Source organism: Apodemus sylvaticus, chromosome 16 (genome assembly GCF_947179515.1).
Source record: "Apodemus sylvaticus chromosome 16, mApoSyl1.1, whole genome shotgun sequence".
NCBI classification, from domain to species: Eukaryota; Metazoa; Chordata; class Mammalia; order Rodentia; family Muridae; genus Apodemus; species Apodemus sylvaticus.
Genome location: NC_067487.1, coordinates 17,147,641 through 17,167,768, shown reverse-complemented (window position 1 = coordinate 17,167,768; position 20,128 = coordinate 17,147,641). Strand labels below are relative to the sequence as shown.

Genomic DNA, 20,128 nt, shown 5'->3' with positions numbered 1-20,128 from the left:
AGCATCTGGGAGGCAGAGGCAGTCGGGTTTCTGAGTTCCAGGCCAGCCTGGTCTACAGAGTGAGTTTCGGGAGTGCCAGGGCTACACAGAGAAACCCCGTCTCGAAAAAAACTCTTAAGAGTCAAAGCAAAGTCACTTGTTCTTGAGTGAAAGGGACCACGAATTAACCCGAGTAAGAAGAATAAACTCGACTGGAAACTTCAGCACTGTATAGATCTGCCTGCGTCAGGCAATGCAGCCGAATTCACAAACAAAGCTTTTCATATCTACATTTTCCTAAGAAACACTGCCCCAGATGCATGAGATGGGACATTTACGAACTGATATGAAGTGTTGCTGTTATACGCGCGGGATCTCCAAAGTTTAATAACAGCGGCGCATACAAGTTATGACAGATTCTTTTCACTTTTAGATGCTGAAATAATATTTTGGTCACACGTGGCTAGGTTTATATTTTGTGGGACAGTGGCTAGGCTGTGCTTTGGGCGCCCAGCCGGAAACCTTTTCGTTCAAGAGTTTCGTCCGCTCCCCTCGCTGCAAAGGCCTGGGCTTGGGTCTGGACTTGGTTTCTGGACACTAGGACAGCCTGCCAGGCAAGGGCTCCGGAAGTCCCACGCTGTCGCCACGTTTGATCGCTCCCTTCCAGAGGCGCGGGAGACAGTCTTGAGGTGACCCACCTCTCAAGAGACGTCCCAGGCATCCACGCCCTTCTTCCTCTTACACACCCATCCGTCTAACCTCGTCACAGCACACGACACAACCGCTAGACGTCCTTATTAAAAAGGAGGCAGCATCCTCCTCCAGCAACACCCACCTCTGATTGACAGGGCAGACCCAGCAGCACTGGGAGGGAAGATTCATCTATTTCCGGGGCGTGGCCAAGGGCATGGGCGGGACTTCCTAGCCAGCTGTCAATATTTTCCTGTGTGTGCCGGAAGTTCGCTCAGACCCCGGAAGCTAGAGTCCGGTGTGGCTTTCCGTGGCAATAGACGAGGGAGGGTTTCGGGAGTCTTGAGCCTAGAAGGCTGATCAGGATTAGAAGGTTCTTGGCCAGGTCGTGTCTTCCTTCCGGCCCGGCAATGGCGACGTACACCTGCATCACCTGCCGGGTGGCCTTCCGCGACGCGGAGATGCAGCGGGCGCACTACAAGACCGACTGGCACCGCTACAACCTGCGGCGCAAGGTGGCTAACATGGCCCCGGTGACCGCCGAAGGCTTCCAGGAGCGGGTGCGGGCGCAGCGGGCCGTGGCGGAGGAGGAGAGCAAGGGCACGGCCACCTACTGCACCGTGTGCAGCAAAAAGTTTGCCACGTTCAACGCCTACGAAAACCACCTCAAGTCCCGGCGGCACGTGGAGCTGGAGAAGAAGGCGGTGCAGGCCGTGAGCCGGCAAGTGGAGATGATGAACGAGAAGAACTTGGAGAAGGGGCTGGGCGTGGACAGTGTCAACAAGGATGCCATGAACGCCGCCATCCAGCAGGCTATCAAGGCCCAGCCTTCCACGTCTCCCAAGAAAGCGCCCTTTGTGCCCACGGACGAATCCAGGAGGGCGGCGGGCGGCGCGGGCCGACGGGGCACCACGGAGCGAGACCCGACGGAGAAGCCGCCCCGGCTCCAGTGGTTCGAACAGCAGGCGAAGAAACTGGCGAAGCAGCAGTGGGAGGGGAGTGAGGAGGAGGGAGAGGAAGAGGAAGACGACGAAGGTAATGGCCCTGTCGGGGTTGGGATGAGGCTCCGGTTCCAGGAGACATTCCGATCGAGATGAAATGCCGGGTCCATTTTCAGCGAGGTCGCCATCCTAGGCGCATGTCAGGGAAGCACTGCACTGAGACCCAGCCCGAGCCTTATTCATTGATTACGTTTGCGACAAGGTGTCCGTTTCCTAGGCTGGCCTTGACTTTCTTATCCTTTTAACTGCAGCCTTGGCAGGAGCTGGGTTCCAGGCCCAGGGCACCCTGCCTGGATTTAAAGTTGTTTCCTGATTTGTGTCTTTTAACTACTTCACTAAATGGATTGTAGACCTCCATTCTTAATGCTTGCTCCCGGTCCCACCAAACGTGGTGTGGACCCGAAAGGGAACAGTATTTGGTGATTATTCAAGCATCTTATTATTGACAAGACGAGCTTTAATCTTCTTTATTTATACGAATTTTTCTTAATATGTTTAGAAGGAAATAGCGTGTTGTATAAAGTGACGGGTTTCAATAGGACATTTTAGGGTGAGAGCAAAAGTTGTTTAAATGCCTCACTGGTCATCTCCACAGGGCGGTTTTGTCTGTCTGCGTCTCTGGTGGATCCAGGACCTAAGGCAGTGATTGAAAACAGAGTAAAAAAATAGAGGTGCTGTTGGCACTCTGGTGTAGAATTTGTGGTTAGAGTGGCTTATGATTTTACATTTCACTTAGTTGACTAAAACGGAGTGAGGGTTTCTCATCGTCTGTAAGCGACGTGTGGGGCTCCAGCCAGCCCCTCAGGCTCTTTATGAAGTTATCCCCACAGCACTGCCATCCTGACAGTGTTTGTGTTCATGGCTTGGTCGGTTTATGCTTCTATAGCCAAATATCTTAAGCCTGGTCATATATAAACAACATGAAGCTATTTTGCCACAGTCATGGAGGCTGGTACCTTGACTGTCTAGTGAGGGCCTGTTCTATGGAGGGATATTTTTCTAAGGCTTTCCTTAATGATGGAAAAGGCAGAGAGATCTAGGTTGTGTACTCATAGAGGAGGAGTAAAAGGCAAAAAAGACTAGTCAGGTCAGTTTAGTCGTTTGTGTAGGATATCAGCTCATTCATGAGGTTCCTAGAGGTCCCATGTGTTCCATTGCTGAGTAAGTTGAACTTGTCAGGGCACATGCATTCAAACAACAGCATTCATATATGCTATGACTGAAAAGCATTCAGCCCTGCACACACCATAATATACACTAAGTATTCCGGTGAAGTACAAATGGTAGACAGTTACTCAGCCAGATAGGAATCCAGTTAACTTGGTGTCCAGCACTGGGCTAGGTACAGTAATGTATAGGAAAGAAGTTAGGGGCTGTTTCACAGAGCTTACCATGTGCTGGAAAAGGAATATTAAAGAGGTTTTTATCATTTAAGTTTGTCTGTGGGTAATTAAATAGCTAAAATTGAGGTCTTGAAAGACAACTTGGCTTCAGGGGAACAGGCAGGACTTTGTGATATGTCGTGAAGCATTTGGTGTCTGTCTGGTTGTGCTTACTTTATCACACCTTAAAAGTAAATTTGTTTTTCAAAACTCTGGCTTAAAGATTGGGAAGATGTTGATTCCGATGACGGATTGGAATGCGAGAACCCTGGAGTGGAGGGTGAGGATGCAGCAGATGCAGATGCAGAGGCTGGGGAGAGGCCGCTGCTAGGCGCCATCCCAGTAACTGACTGCTTGTTTTGTCCCCACCATTCCTGCTCCCTCGTGAAGAATGTGGCTCACATGACTAAAGTCCACAGCTTCTTCATTCCTGATATAGAGTATCTTTCGGATTTGAAAGGACTAATTCAATATTTGGGTAAGTACAATTATTTTGCTTTTGATGAAGAAATATTTTTTAATTTGTGAGAGTAAGTAGTGAGATTTAACCTGACTTCTAAAGATTGATTTCATATTTTTCCACATGACCAGGAGAGAAAGTCGGTGTTGGCAAAATTTGCTTGTGGTGTAATGAGAAAGGGAAGTCCTTCTATTCCACAGAAGCTGTACAGGCACACATGAATGACAAAAGCCACTGTAAGCTCTTCACAGACGGTGATGCTGCCTTGGAATTTGCAGACTTCTATGATTTTAGGTAAGATGCGCGTGTGAGGTGATTTGCAGTCATATTTATACTTGGATGGATGATACACGATACACTCTCTTCTGGAAGTGACTTGGGCCCACCATGCAGTGAGCCGAGGTAGCAGATAGCACCTTTGCCCAGTGTATCCTTCACCTGCATTACACGTACCAAAGCTAAAGCCCACTTGAACACATTTGGAAAAGTGAAGCTCTCTAGCCCAAAGTAAGTGTGAATGACTTGCTTTTGTTCTTTGTGATTAAATAGTCAGAACTTTAATTTTGCTAATTATTTTATGAATAGGAATTCAAAAATTAAGTTCACATTCTGGGTTCCCTGAGAGACTCTGGATTTGCTTGGTAATCTATACCAAATCTTTGGCATTTGGTAGTGAGATTATTTCATAGAGATTATTTCATAATTTCATAGATAGATTATTTCCGTTCAACTCTAACTGGAATCTTGAGCAGTTCATACATACACAATAAGTAGGTTAGATGTTCATGAATAAATAGTTCCTTCTGTCAAAATTTACATGAAATAGCATAATGTATGTACAGATATGTGTAAGTACCATGCCAAACGGATTCAGGTGGTCAGAAAATTTTCATCTTTTAGAGCTTGCTTTTGCCTTCTCTTCCTGATTTGCAAAGGTAGTCGAATTGCATAATTAGGATGTTAGAGGTGGTGCAGTGTAGAAGATAGATTTGAGTTTCTGCTGGAGTTAGAAAGCTTCCTCCCCAAGCAATACTAGTTATCCCTTTCTAGTTTCCGGTCAGTGTATCTGACCTTCAGACTGAATGTCTAATTGGGAGCAGGCTGAGCAGATGGCAGAGATAAGTCAAGAGACCTACCTTAGTGACTGGCTTGAAATAGTGAAGTATAGACGGTCTGATTTTTTTTATCTACTTGTGCTTCTTATATATTTAAGTTCCTACTGTCTCTATTTCAGTACCTCCTATAGGCTCTGAAATAGTGAAGTATAGACGGTCTGATTTCTTTATCTTCTTCTGCTTCTTGTATATTTAAGTTCCTACTGTCTCTATTTCAGTACCTCCTATAGGCTCTGACTACCAAATTATATTTCTGATGCAGCCATTCCAACTCCAAACTGAGAGTCTCTCTTTAACATTTGTATTGCATGCTGCTATACAACCTAACCTACATCATCTTAGATAAATGGTAATTCTCTCCTTCCCAGGAATGGAGCCAATAATTTTGCAGTCATCTTTGCTATTGTATATTATGCTTGCACTAATTCTTAAGTCTGTTTTATCTACCCTGACATTACCTTCAGTCTGTGACTGCTTTCCCGTTCTCCAGTGTCCAGGTCTAGTGTACAGTCTCCACCGTCCACTGTCACTGAATCTTGTTGCCTGCTTGGACTTTTCATCCTCACTTCCTCCGTTATAGTCTCAAAGCTAGCGTGAGGGATCTGTTTATAACACATGTTAATGCTGCTCAAAGTACTTCAAGGGCCTCCTTCTTAGAGTAAAAGCCAAAGTATGATAGCCTACGATGTCCTAGGTGTTCTGACTCTAGCCGTGATTCTGCTGTTTAGATTCCTGGGTATTTTTCTAACAGAAATCAAGTCTGTGAATCTGAGAGCTTCTTTTAGCTTTAGCTCTTCATTTCCTGAATCTCTCCAATTTCACCTTGCCATTGTGACCTCCGCGACTGTCTTTCATAAAACAGCAATGCCTACCTAATCATTTTTATCCCTTGTTATCCTTGTAGCCCTTACTGCCATTTCACACAATATTTATTGTTGCTTATGATCTGTCTTCTTGATGGCATATAGCTCCTTTTATTGCACTGTACTGTTTACTGTGTGTGTTGCTCAGACTGTTGCCATCAATTAAAATTGATTGCTGATGTACACGGATAGTTCCCTGGCCATGGCTCAGTAGGACAGTACTTCCTGGCTTGTTTAAGGTCCTGACTTTGTCTCCTAGTACTACCACCACAAAGCCTCAACAAAGAATAGTATTTTCCTTTGTCTGAGTGTGGTTTCTTTGAACTTGATATATATTCTTTTGGCCCCCAAAATGATGAATGGTATGAGCATATATAAAAATGAACATTACATGATTTATTTGCTTTACAAAGCAAAAGTTAATAATGTTTAATAAGAAACCTTGGAAAATAGAAAATATTTACAACAAGGTCAACATTAATTAGGTGCTTACTAATTGCCAGGCGCTGCTCTCAGTAAGTGCTTTGTGGATTTACTGGTTTAAAGAAACGAACAAATTATAATTCCACCCTTGCAAGGTAACTCGTTTTGGACTTGAAATTTTCCTTGAGTGTATTTGCAGGAATCAGCAGTACATCCCTATATAGGCAGGCTGTGTGTGCATTTAAGCTTTACTGAATGAAGGCTGGAATGCAAGCTTTGGAACTTTATATGAATAGCGTGGCACAGAGTGTCCCTTTGGGTCCCACACCTTTTGTTCAGCTGTACTTCTGGGAAACTCATCCATTCTGTTTTGGTTTGTTTTATTAAAACTGAGTGCTTTACCTGTATGTTTGTGTGTGTGTCATGTGTGCCCAGTGCTTGCAGAGGTCACAAAAGGGACTCAGAACCCTGGGAACTGAAGCTTCGGATAGTTGTGAGCCATCCTGTGGGTGCAGGACTGATCCTGGGTCCTCTGCAAGAAACGATATTCTTAACCTCTGAGACCTCTCTCCAGACCCATTCTGTTTTAAATAGTTACAGCGTTTTCTTTTCAGATTACTAGATTGAATGTTGTTTAGTTCTTATCTTCTGTAGTGGTTGACATTTGAGTGGTTTCCAGTTTTGAGCGATTGAAAAATGCTGCCCTCCATCCTGCTAGTGTCTGTAAGTGTGCACACTTTACCCACTGTGTAGACGTCTAGTAGCCGGCCCGTAGGAGATGGACAAACAGAGTGTGTGAGTGCGCATTCCCTCCTCCCGTGTGTTCTCCGTAGTTCCTCTGCTAGTGGTGGCAAGTTTGTCTTTTTAGCAATATGGCTGAATATGTAATGGCTTCACTGTATTACTGAATATGTAGTGGCCTTACTCTGTATTTTATTATGAGCAATGCAACTGTGACCCCTTTCACATATTAATTAGCTGCTGGGAGGTATTTTTGTTTCTGATGTAGTCTTTTATCTATTTCCTGTTGGTTGTTTAGCTGATGATATTTCAACATTTATTCGTCCAACTACCTTTTTAAATTAAAATTTATTGTGTGTTTGTGTGTGCTGCATGTGTTATATGTATGCACATATGTCCATGCCATGTAGAGACCTGAACTTTGTGTTAGATGTCTTCAAGGTCTCACTGGGACCTGGAGCTCACCAATTCGGCTAGACTGACTAACCAGCAAGCTCCCTAGATGTGTCAAGCTCCTCTTGTCTCCCCTCCCTGGCGTGCTGACTTTAGGCAGGCAGTGCTGGGCGTTGCTCTTATGTGGGTGCTGGAAGGCGGACTGAGGTCTGTCTGCCTGGCAGGCACCTTACCGCTGAGCATCTGTCTCCATCACTGTCCAGAGTTACTCCTCTGCATGTGCATTCAAATTTTGGATATATTTAGAAAGTTTCTTTTAGAACTGTACTGTCCAGTGTGGCAATTACTAGGCATATCCTGTGGCTGCTTAAATAAAATAAAAGATACATATTAAAAATTCAGTGCTTTAGTCATACTATCTGCATTTTTAAAAATTCAGTACTTGAAAGACTTTATATCTAAAGTTAACATCTGAAGCACATAGAAATTAGTTTTTCTGTCATCAAAAAATTGTGTTGGGCTGCAGTCTTGCGGGCACTTGCCTGTAATGTAACTGGGCTATAACTGCAGGTCCAGCTCTGTATTCATATCTTCCGCATTTGGTAATCTTTCTAGAGAGAGGAAAAACATCCTTTTAAGGATCATTTGTCATATTTGCTGCAGAAAAGTTCTGACAGTAATTTTTATTTATCCCTCAGTTCTTTTAGTGAGCATTCCCTGGAAGCATTTGGTAGCTTTGCCACATCTGCCCATGCAGGTCTCCCTTTAGTTAAGTCTATTTATTATTGTTATTTCACTGTTACAGGAGTAGCTACCCAGATTACAAGGAGGGCCAGGATCCTGCTGAGATTGAGGACCTGTCCTCAGACAAGATCTTGGAATGTGATGATGAAACCATGGAGCTGATACTTCCCTCTGGTAAGCGGGTTTGTCAAAACGAAGTTGCTTGGTGCCAGTGTATGGTGGAAGAAGCATGTCTTCATTAATTACCTGCTGTACTCAGGGAAAAAGAACATGAGCCTTAGTGTGTGTGTGTGTGTGTGTGTGTGTGTGTGTGTAAACTTTTTTTCAAGTACTTGTAAACTTTAAAAGTAGTTACTTAGCTCTAGGCTGGCTGTTTCATTAAAATTGGGTTATTGTTTTTCCTTGATTCTTTTCAGATTTAGAATATTTTGACTAGGTATTTAATTAATTATTTTTTTAAAAAATGTTGAATAAAAGATCTCTCACCCTCTATCTCTCCCTCTCTCTCCCTTCTGTGTATGTGTATGTGTTTTTCTTTGTGTCTTATATTTTCTGTGTGTGTGTGTGTGTGTGTGAACGTATATTATGAATGTGTAATATATATATATATATTTGTGTGTGGGGGGCACATGTGTGTCCACATGTGTGTAAGTGTGTGTAGAGGTCAGAGGCTGGGTGTCTTCCTGACTTGCTCTTTTTATTACTCCTTATTTGGTGGTCTCCCATCAATTAGGCTAGCCTGGCCTGTGAGCTCCAGGGACCCCCCCCCCCCCCCCCCAGCTCTGGGGTTACGGATGTGTGTGGACATTCCTAGCTTTTTACCTAGGCCCTAATGCTTTCATGATATACACGTTACCAACTGAGCCGATTCATTCAACTTTCTCTCAGGGTCTCTTTTTCCTCACTATTCCTCTTCCTCTTTGGACCGATTCCTCTGGTACCTGTGTCTGTACATGACAGAGCTCAGGCTTTGTATTAGTTACTGTGCATAGCTCTGACCAAAAAGTCCTGGATTAAACAAAGGATTTATCTTGGTTCACAGTTTCAGAAGATTCATCCCATGGTCATTTATCCAGCCAGGTCCTTCCACCTCAAGGTTCTAGTTTCTTCCTTCACTCAGGGATCTCATATTCAAACTGTAACAGGCTTCCAAAATAGTTTAACTTGTTGCTAATTGGATAAGAGTGCTTGGGCTGCCTGCCTCTAGTAGTTGAGAGGCATGGAGGATAAATTCTGCCTTCTCCCTCGGTGCATGGGACTTAGTGTAGAAGTTACAGGGATGAGATGAAGTCATGTGTCTGAGAAGCATGCACTATTGTTTATTGTGTAGGGTTAAAGAAATGAGGTCATTCTCTGGGAGGAATGGAAGAACCTCAGAGGGCGTGGTCTGAAAAAAAAGAGAATGAATGTAGAGATGGTAGTAAAAGAGGAACAGGTGTCCCCTGTTTACTGAGTACACAGCACATTCGGGCTTTGCCGCAGGTCTGTGAATTAGTTCTCTAGCATATGAAGCAGACATGTGACCAGGCAGCTTACCCAGGACCTTCCAGCAGCCCTTCCACTAGTCCTACAGTGCATAGGGACTTTTGCAGGGATTGTGCAGCTCTCATGGCACCTTTCTTGCCAGTGAAGGTATCTGATGAAGCACTGGACATGTGGAAAGTCTTGCTTTCCTATTTTACTATATACCTAAGCATCAAAACACATATCACTGTGTACTATAGAGAGCTATCATTAACTCAGATTAATAACCTTTTTAATGCCTATGGCAAAGAGACTATGTTGAGGATAAAATTCTTCCTGCATGGTAAGGAAGTTTTATTGTGGTGTATTGTAGTCTATACAACACAGAATGGTAAAAAGGTGGATATACCCCCCCCCCCAAACCTCATCTAGTTATTACAGAATGAGGAATACTACCAATCCTCAGGGTCCATGGTTTCTGTATCTGCAAAATTAGTCAATTAATAATTGAGGATGTTAGAGAAATAACATTGTCACGTCCTGGATATTCTAGAAACTGCATAGTATAACTGTATTTATTGTTAGAATTGTGAGTAGTCTACAACAGAACAGCATATAGGAGAATATGTGTGGGTTGAATATAAGTGCCACCCCTTTTTGTATAAGGAACTTGATCATCCTTGGATTCTGGTATCTGAGAGTGAATTCTGGAATCAGTATCCTTACAAGTACCAGGAGCTGTGCAGATGATTAATTGATCTTGTAAGACAAATCTGTCCTCATTTTACTAACTCCCAGCTCTTACCTGGAGAATAAGGTAACAACGTCCTAAGTAAGCTGAATAATGTGATTCTTACAAAGCAGTGTCTGACATGAACAACGCTGTAATCTTCACTTCACTGTAGTATATTATAAAGACATCACTGACAGGCATGTCCTGTTATCCTACTTAAGGATCGTGCTCTATTTGGGGGAACTTTTCATCTGGCCTTTACATTTTTGAAAATTGGTAAGGAATACTTAATTGTGTAGAAAGCACATTTTCTTAGGGTCATTGAGTGTTCTAAAGTTAATCAAAGCCCCAGATGGTTCTCTGTAGGAAATGTCTTCTCCCACTCAGATAATTGAGCAATTCCTGAATGTCTTGGTTTTTCGAGACAGGATTTCTCTGTATAGCTCTGGCTGTCCTGGAACTCACTCTGTAGACTAGGCTGGCCTCGAACTCAGAAATCTGCCCGCCTCTGCCTCCCAAGTGCTGGGATTAAAGGCGTGCGCCACCACTGCCTGTCTCTTGAATGTCTTGAATGGTTTTCTTGTTAAGCATTTATTTGTCTGTGTGGTCATTTTGTTTGTGTCACAGTTTTTTATCTGGACATCATCTGTCTGGATTCTTTACAACCATCAGCCTCTTCTTCCTAAAACATACTTTCTTTACCTTGTGTGGCTCCAGACTGGGAGCCATTACCTTCAAGGTTTATGTTCTTGTTCTGGTCCCTGTTGCCACACACTCACTGGTCTCCTGGGTCTCTGTGTGAGTGGTCCTTCTGGCACTCCACTCCACCATAAGACTCATCTTGGTTTTACGCGTTGGGAGATTATTCATGAGTATCTCCTGTGCTCCTAGAATACTTGGGCATCGGTCTGGTGATTCACTATGCTCTTTTGTAATTATTGTCTTGCTTGTCTGTCTTCCCTCATTTCCTACTAAAAACACACAAGTATTTTAAGTAAATGCATATTATTTTTACCCATTTATAAGATTCAGTGTAGCATTTCAGTACATGCATATAATAAATAATGATTCTGCCAAGGTGACTAGTGTATTTATTATTGCTATATTATTCTCTATGTTTAGAACACTAAAATTCTCCCGGTTGGCACTTTTGAAATACTTGTCCTCCATCGTCATTAAGGTACAGTGCTAAAAAACATTAGAAGTGACTCCTCCTCTCCCAAGTTCCCATTGCATTTGAGAGCAGACTGCCCTGACTCATTCATCTTAGTACTGGGTTGCAGATATATAAAAGCAGGATAAATATTTGTTGACTGAGATAGTGGCAATGACTTCGAAAGGGAAGGCAAACTCACTGGAGTCTTCGGTCTGTAGTAATGAAGGGGCAGTGAACAGAGGACGCGCAGGAAGGAAGAGCTGTCCTTGATTTTCTCGCTGCCCCATTCCACATTGTAACAACTCAGAAAGTAGAAATCTCCCAACAAACCTTGTAGAAAAATGTAGTGGCAGCATGTGGATCCACTAAGTCTTTTGAGTAAATGATCTCTGAAATCTCTGGGTGCGCTCGATTTGTGTGCCAGCCTTAGCATGGATGTTAGTGTAAAGTCAATTTGAGAAGAATCATACACCTAAGAGTTTGCTCTAAACTGGTTTCAAAAGCATCAGTTGTGGTACCTGAAGTGTGGATAAATACTCAGATTGTTCCACAGTCAAATCAGCAGCTAGATGGTTCCAGAAACAATGAAAAAAATAACCAGTAGAGGGCGCTAGGGGCATTTCTTTGGAAGACTGTAGCTTGGGTCAATTCCTTTGCACTTCCTGCATTCTTCAGTTCATATGGAGGAAATAGGTGAAAAATACACATTGATTTATCTGCCAGCTGGCCAGATGAAACTGCTGTTGTATCCATGAGATACACAATTAACTGTAGAAAATTAGGTTTGGATACTCTAGTATTTGACAGTTACATTGGGTATTCAACAGGAATGGACAGTTTCAACAACAGTTACATGATGAAAGGTGGGTGGACAGGAATCTCCCAAGTCAGACATAACTTGTTACTGGGCAGTCACAGCTTCTAAAGCTAATCTGTTCTTCTCAAGGGCCTCCAGGTTGAGCTGGGCTAGTGCCACATATGGTGTTAATGCCAGGTTCTCATTGTTAACTGACAGCAAGAATAGCTCACTTCTCTTTTATCAGCTCTCAGAAGCTGTAAGATGATCTTCCAAATGGTGCTTACAAATGCACAGATTGACTCACTATATACTAATTACGAGCTTTATCATTGACTCGCCCCTGCAGATCTGGACCACCCTGGCCTCACGTTATAATGTGGAAGCCCAGTAAATAACCTGGAGGCTTACTTCACTTAGATGTGTGTTGTTCCCATTAGATTCCTCTCACACGATACTCAGAGATCATGTTTCCCTGAGCTGAGGCACAGTGCAAGCCAAGGTCTTGCCATAAAAATGCCTAATACATCAAATAGCTGGTTTTAGAGAGATACCTTTATCCATCCATACTGGTGTCCAAAGACCATGAGATTAAGTTGGAAGTTTTTTTTTTTTTTGTCATGACCTGAGTCTGATCTCAAAACATTAATTACATCTGGGTGGCAAGGAAATACTTTCCAAGCATACTGGGCCTCATAAATAACTTGCCACTTTTTCCCATGTCAGTTACAGACATAGATGTTAAAAGCAAATATAGCCTTCTCCAGCTTATGTGATAAACTATTCATATTTGCTTATTTGTCAATGGTTTTATTTACATAAGTTGAAAACTACTCTAGGAACTATCCAGGATTTTACCCCTACATATTTATTTATTTTTAGTGGCAGTGACTTTCATGCCTTGTGTATATGTTAAATATCCTGTGTGTTTCTATTTGGAAAGGTATTTGATTGCTTTTGTCCTAATTCATATTCTTCTGAAAAACATAGCCTGTTTTTATTAGTAAACCTCAAGTGGTATTGATACCACTGGCCTAGGGACCAGCCTCTTGGGATAGTATGGGAGAATTACCTTTGGAAAACCGTTTCTCTGGTGGAGCCTAGAGGTCGCTGTCCCAGAGCTTACCATATTTATTAGTTTCCTGCTCAGAAGTCAAGCCATATGATTTGGCTGCTTCTCTGTAAATGGCCAGAAGGCAATAGTTTTGTGCACCATTCTGTCCCTGGTAATTGTTCAGATCTGCTTGGTAGCTCCAAAGCCAGTAGAGACGTGGGTGAGGGTGGCTGTGTTCCATTAAAACTTACAGACTAGTGGGTGGATTCGAACCTATCCTTGTATAGGAACCTCAAATCGTTCCCTCTAGTAAATGACTTTCCTTGTGGTCTTATTGTGATTATAGAAGTGCCACACTTTACCTGGCCAATACCATTGTCCCTTCGTTTTCTAATTTATAATGTATGTTCTCTTTTCTCAAAGTCGTACTTACTATTATTGAGAGGGTGGGGGTATTTGTGTGCATGTGTCATAGTGTGTATGGAAGCTAGAGGGTAACTCGGGGTGACGCTCTTCCACTTAATGTGGTCTCTGGGGATTGAGCTCAGATCGCGGGGCAGCACAGCGCGCACCTATGCCTGCTTATCCATCTTGCTGGCCCGCTTTCCTTCTTGCTTAATTGCACTATTAATGGTAAGTCTGTGAATTGGTCTACATAACCATATTTGTAATGACATCAACATACATTGGAAATTAAAGTTAAGAATTCATTTCTTAAAGTTTGTTTGATTTATTGTTTTACTTAATTTCTGCAAATAATCACAGGTTGAAAGAGAATTTAGCATAATCTTTTTGAGGTATCAGGTGTTTTTCACCATTTTGGAAGGAGTTTCTCAGCTTTGTCAATGTGGCCAAATAATACTTTGAAGTTGGTGATCTGCCTGTGCATTTTAATATGTGCAGTAGCACCTCTGTCCTTCAGCCACTAGATGCCAGTATCATTCCATTTGTAACAATAAAGACATCTACAGTAGGTGACATATTTCCCTGTGTGGTAAAATTCACTCCTATTGGAGGACGACCGGAATAGAAAACTGAACCAGAGAAGAGATGGTTTCAGTTTTGTTCTGCTCCCATTATGGCTTGCAGACCTAATGTCAAGGCTGTCCCCTGCTTCGTCTGCTTTCTCTTGGGGCTTTTTAGCCTTTATATATTTTCTTAACACTGGTCTGTCTTTCTGTGTATAAACATTGTTCTGGTTGTGTCTGTTTCCTACTAGGATTCTTCCTGAGGCTGGGTGTCATTCAGGATCTTTTGGGAAGGCTTTGCCCTATAGCTCTGACTTGAAAGAACAGTGTTTAAATATTGCTCTCTCGACAAACAGGTGCCAGAGTGGGCCATCGCTCCTTGATGAGATACTACAAACAACGGTTCGGCTTGCCAAGAGCTGTGACAGTTGCTAGAAATCAAAAGGCTGTGGGCAGGGTGCTCCAGCACTACCGAGCCCTGGGGTGGACGGGCAGCACAGGTACATCATGCTCATGGGCATGGGTTTCGTGGGCGCGGGGCTGGCTGTTGTCATTTGTGTTGTCCTTCTGAGTCCTCCAGGGGAAGCATGACTTCTTACCTATGGCACTTCCGTTACCTCAGGATGCTTACAACAATAAGCCCAAGACCTCATGACTTAAAAACATTGATATTCCTGGCCTAGTAACTTAATACGCATCATGAACCTCGCCAGAAGATAATATCTATTAAAAAAATCTTAGAAATTACAGGCTGAAATTATCTGGAGATAACACAGAAATTAAATAGTATTTTAGTGGAGCTGTGGAGCCTGACGTGGCGTGCGTAGGCTCACACTGTGAACTCTTACATCATGAGCATTATTAAATTTCCACTTCTGTTTGCTCATCTGTACAAGGGAAATGATTACCAGGACCCCCTTAGAGCTGAGAGGCCTGCCTGTCACGGCGCATGTGTGATGCAGTGCACTTCCTACAGGTAGCCGCCTCTGGCGATTTTTCCCAGTAGAAGTGGACTGAAATGAGTAAAGCTGACAGCTGAAGTTATTAAGCTTTAAAACCACAATGTGCTGTTACTTAACTCTCACAGTGTGCTGTGCAAAACTCTTCTCTGCTCTTCTGGGAAATAAAGGCCAAGTGGAGTGGTGAAGATAACTTCCTTTCTGAAGTCCCAGAAAGCCCTAGTGCCTAAAAACATTGCAAACATCACCGTTTACAAAGTTCTGTATGCACAGTCCTTAGGTGCATGTACATCTCTGAGCCCCATTGCTTGGAACCCCCACATTAGATTCTGTCTTTAAATATCAACTGTTATCCTAAACCAGCTTTGGAAATTCTCAACCAAGATTTGCCTTCCTCTGTTGGTAACTGAGACCCGTGCCTCACTCCTTACCCCCTCCCACCACAGGAGCAGCTCTCCTGCGGGAACGCGACATGCAGTATGTCCAGAGGATGAAATCGAAATGGATGCTCAAGACCGGGATGAAGAACAATGCCACGAAGCAGATGCACTTCAGGGCCCAAGTGAGATTCTGAGAGGCCGAGGCAGCTGCGTCCCCCGCTGCCCTTTCCTCCGCATCTGAGGACCACTGAAGCCAGATCGCCTGGTGGTTCTCTTGCTGCTACTTCATTTGTTCTGATCTAATAAAGTTAAAATCATGTTTGTCTTCATGTCTCATGTGGGCGGTGTTTGAAGCTTTTCAGTGGTGACAGGCGTGTCGGGCTCCAGGACCTGCATTGCTACGACAGGGCCTTACTGCCTCCCTCAGCTTCCCAAGGCTTTCCGGCTGCCAGCGCAAGGGGAGAAACATAAGCCATTGTCTACTCCAAAATTAGGTTAAAAGTTGGAATAACTCATTACTTCTTGTCAGACGGACCTTAGTCACCGGCTTTGAGGCTTGCATAGGAGCAAAACTGAATGTCGCCTGTGAATGTGTGTGGCTTAGGAGTTGTCCATGACTCTGGGCATGCTGATAAGATGCAGAAAAGGCAAGAACAGAACATGGTAAAGGCTGGCTATGAAGGTTTTTTTTTTTTTTTTTTTTTTTTTTTTTCATTTCTAAATAAGAACGGAGAATGAACGCCAGCTTTTATGTAGTTTTTAGGACTGCCTCACAGTCTCTGAAGAGATTCTTAGGCCTCTTAGGAGCAGGCACTAATAATCCAGTGGCAGGGAGGCTAAGCTCGGCATTCACTGAGCTGCCTTTGGGACTGTGAGAAAGTGGTCCAGGTTTTGCATTTTGGGGAGTGGATCTTTCAGTCCGTTTATCTCCCAGTTGTGAGGGCACACACTGAAGAAACAAAGGACCCGTTCCTTACTAGGCTTCCGGCAGTCGGTGTGTGAGTAAAGTCTCTTACAGTAGAAAAAGTGCCATATCCAGGTCAGACTAGTGACAGTCCTGTGACACAGTGACTAAGGAATCCCATAGGTGAGGTCGCGTGGACCCTGTGCTCAATGACCTTTGCCAGTCTATTGTGACACTTAGGGTACAAGCTATAGGTCCTGATGTACAATTGTCACTCGGGATACAAACTCACTGTTGTTTAAAAAGGGAACGGGGCTCCTTGGTTTGAATTCTGCTCCTTCATCTCTTCTAGCGTCCTCTCCACAGAAGTACTCAGTCTCCTGACGTCTCTGACATATATTTAAATCTATATCTTTATAGCGGGTTTCAGGTGATGTTTTCAATTTACAATTGAATGTGTGTTCTAATTCAGTTAGACCTCTTACAGGTTTTTCATTCAACAAGTGTCAGGCATCTGGCTCATTACTTCTGACCTGACATTCCTTACCTGATGTTCTACCTCGGTGTGTGTGCCTCCTGCTGAGCTTGTAACTTGGTTCTCTCTGACCCATGAGTACCATATCAGGACCTGTAGCTGTGCCTCCAGCCTGTACTTGGTTTTATACACACGCCCTGTCATCTTTTCTTCCTCCTCCTCCTTTCTTTCCCTTCTGCTTATCTCAGCAAGTTGTGATGGTGTAACTGACTGAGACGTGGTGGTGGTATTTACTAAGCTCTCAAATACTAACGCTATTCTGTTTATTTTATTAGCTATCTTTTCCATCTAGCAGGAGAGCCTTCTTTTTGATTTTGAGTACAACCTAGTTTTTCACTTCTGTCCACATAAAATTATTACAATTATAATTATTAATTTATGTGCCACTTGTGTGGAGGCTTTCCTCCCGGGAGTAATCCTAGGACCACGTATAGCTCTACCAGGTTGGTGTGTGTGGCTTGAGCTGGAGACATCGAGACTGGATCACAGCGTAAGGTGAGGGACAGCATAAACTTGTCCCTGTCCTTGCATGTAGCAGAGGGACCTGGTGGCCTGGGTTTCACTGCTAATCTCCATAATAGATACTTGATGCATTCTTTCTGCACTCTGTTTCACAAATTCATGTTCTACTGAACATAAGCAAATTTTTATAATTTTTTCATTGTAAAATATAGTATTTTTGTTACAGAGGAAGAAATAGTCAGAGAAGTTCAGTAACACTTAAAGGAGATGACGGATAGGAGCCTGAGATGACTTATTGCTCAGGCTTCCTAATATTGCTGCAAACTTGGTTCTGGCTGGGGCCTGTTTGCCCAGATTCCTCAGCAGCAAGTTGTGGTGTAACTGAGTGCCGGCAGTGGTATGCACTGAGAAGGAAGGGTGGTCTAGTTAACTGCGGATTAACCCTGAGACAAACTGCCTTGCTTCTGCTTCTTTTCCCCCATAAGCTGGAGACAAAGTGTGCAGCCATCCACACAGATGAAGGGTAATGCCTGAGGCATGGCAGAACCACAGTGCCAAGACGTTTCCAAGTGACCAGGAGAAAGCTGTCTGGCCAGTTGCTTTGGGTTAATCAGAGAAAACGAAGCTGTAATGTTGTGGAGTTTCTATTATGTTCTAACATGCTCTAAGAGTCCCCAAGTGATGCTAACATAAGGTGTATGTAATTCAAATTTGTTTAGGATATAGTTGACAGTAACTGTTTGTTCCCATGTGACTATTCTCAAGCTGAGGTGGATTCAGTTCTTATGCAGAGCTTGGTTTAGAGACAGTGGGGGATAAGTACAACTTATAATCCTGGGGATTTCCTCAGAGATGCACACACTGTGTGTGTGTGTGTGTGTGTGTGTGTGTGTGTGTGTACATATTTACATACGTACGTATAGGGCTGGGAGGAAGGGTATATTTCATTTTAGTTTATAAACCATCCTCCAGGGAAGCCAAGGCAGGAATTCAAGGCAGGAACTGGCGCAGAGGCCGTGGAGGACTGCTGCTTCCTGGCTGGCTCTTGAAGGCTCGTTGAGCCCGCTTACTGAGCCTGGGACCAGCAGCCCATTGGTGGATCCTCCCACATCCATCATAAAGAAAACGCTAACAGGCCAATTTGTAGGAACATGTTCTTGTTTGAGGTTCCCTCTTCTAGAATGACGACAGCTTGTGTCAAGGTGACATAAAAGTAGCCAGCACATGGAGTAATTGATTTTCCCACCAAGATTGGCAAAGGAAAGCCTGTGTGGCTAGGTAATATGTAGTAGGATCAGACTGCCTGTGTGAATCCCCAGGGTGAGCCATCCGTGAGTATCCGAGGATGAGCCCAACTATGGTGGGAACCCCAGCAATTAGAAATCCAGGGCGATGCTTTTAGAATCTCATTTATCTTCTTTGTTTCAGGACAGTACAGACAAAATATTTTCATAAATTGCATGGCAACTACACGTCTGCTTGTTCCTTCTTTGACTCCTAGGTCTGCCTTTCCTTCCTTTGATGTCGCGCTAGACCCCCTTACTCTCATGGTAAAGTGTGGAAGTGAGGCTGCCAATTTCGGTGGGAGTTGTTAAAGGCAGTTTGGCTTTTACTTTTCTTTCTTGTGCTCTTGACTGTGTGAGAAATCTGATTATCCTAAGGAGCTCATATGGCATGGAGTCCCAGGCCACATGGGACTTGTGATAGTCCCAGAAGAAACCCCAACTAACTGCCAGCATCCACTACCAGAATCTGAATATCTTACATGGCAGTTACATATAACTTTACATAACAACAGTCCCTACTAGTTTCCAAGCATAATCCTAAGATAGAGGCAAAACTGCCTGTGAGCCTTTCTGAGACTGAACAGTGGAACTGATGTTACAGCACAGTTGCTTTCCTAAGGTTTACATCACTAAGTCTGCACACTCCTAACTAGAATGTGTTGCTCATAAATTCTTTGTTTTCTACTTTCCACCTTTATTGAAGTTTCTCTATCAGTGTGCATCTCAGGTCTGGGATTTACACACTATCTCTCTCGTCTTCACGTCACCCTTAAGAAGCAGATAGCTCCTCACTCACAGCCGAGGAACCGTAGGTGTGACCACGCAAAGCCACACTGCTCTCTGTCACTATTCTATGCTGAGGAGTGAGAGTCCCTTGGAATTACAGAGCTTTAGATTACTGTCAGACATTGGAACTGATTTAAGTCACTACCCACCATTTCATCTTTTAGCCTTGAGTATTGGTCACAGGTAAAAATCTGTGTTCTCTGGATGGTACAATGTAACTTGTCTATGGAACACATTAGTATCTGACAGCAGGAAAAAATGTTTCTCCAAATGCTCATGTGTTTCCTAACCACTATTCTGAAAGCTGTTCACAAATAGAAAGGTGTGTTTATATATTTGTTTTTGATGTGTGTGTGTGTGTGAATGCATTTTGTTTGACTATATTTGTGTTGTACATTATGCATGCCTGTTGTCCGTAGAAGTCAGAAGAGGATATCAGGTCACCTAAAACTGGAGTTACAGATAGTTGTGAGCCACCATATAGGTACTGGGAACCAAACCTGGGTCCTCTATAAGAGCGACAAATGTTCTTAACTGCTGAGCCAGCTCTATAGCTCAAATTTGTTTTAGTATTACTTTCTGAATAAACACAGTTACTTTTTAGAGGAGCTAAAGAATATACATTTAGCACATTCCTGTATTTAATAAACCTATATTTGGATTATTAAAACTGTACTAAATTCAATCAAATTGTGTTTCTTAAATCTATAATTTGGATTTTGTTAAGAATTCCAAACCCTGGCTGGAGAGATAGCTTAGTGGTTAAGAGCACCGGTTGCTCTTCCACAGGACCCACGTTCAATTTCCAGCACCCACACGCTGGCTCACAACCTTCTGCGCTTCCAGTCTTAGGG

The 20,128-nt window shown here is 43.3% G+C and overlaps 1 protein-coding gene across 1 annotated transcript; it reads left to right on the top strand.

Moving 5' to 3' along the window:
- Window positions 1–925: 925 nt before the first annotated feature.
- On the top strand, window positions 926–15,630 carry Znf622 (zinc finger protein 622). The gene is made up of 6 exons (XM_052159793.1): window positions 926–1,704; window positions 3,276–3,530; window positions 3,644–3,806; window positions 7,853–7,965; window positions 14,319–14,462; window positions 15,368–15,630. Exons 1-6 carry the CDS (start codon window positions 1,080–1,082, stop codon window positions 15,493–15,495), a joined length of 1,428 nt encoding a protein of 475 aa, XP_052015753.1. The 5' UTR covers window positions 926–1,079; the 3' UTR covers window positions 15,496–15,630.
- The last annotated feature ends 4,498 nt before the right edge of the window (window positions 15,631–20,128 follow it).

Excerpts from the sequence above, each read along its gene's own strand:
- Znf622 (XM_052159793.1), top strand. The coding sequence starts at position 1,080 with ATGGCGACGTACACCTGCATCACCTGCCGGGTGGCCTTCCGCGACGCG. Across the intron at positions 3,531-3,643 it reads AGGACTAATTCAATATTTGG|GAGAGAAAGTCGGTGTTGGC; the intron begins GTAAGTACAATT and ends CCACATGACCAG. Across the intron at positions 14,463-15,367 it reads GGGGTGGACGGGCAGCACAG|GAGCAGCTCTCCTGCGGGAA; the intron begins GTACATCATGCT and ends CTCCCACCACAG.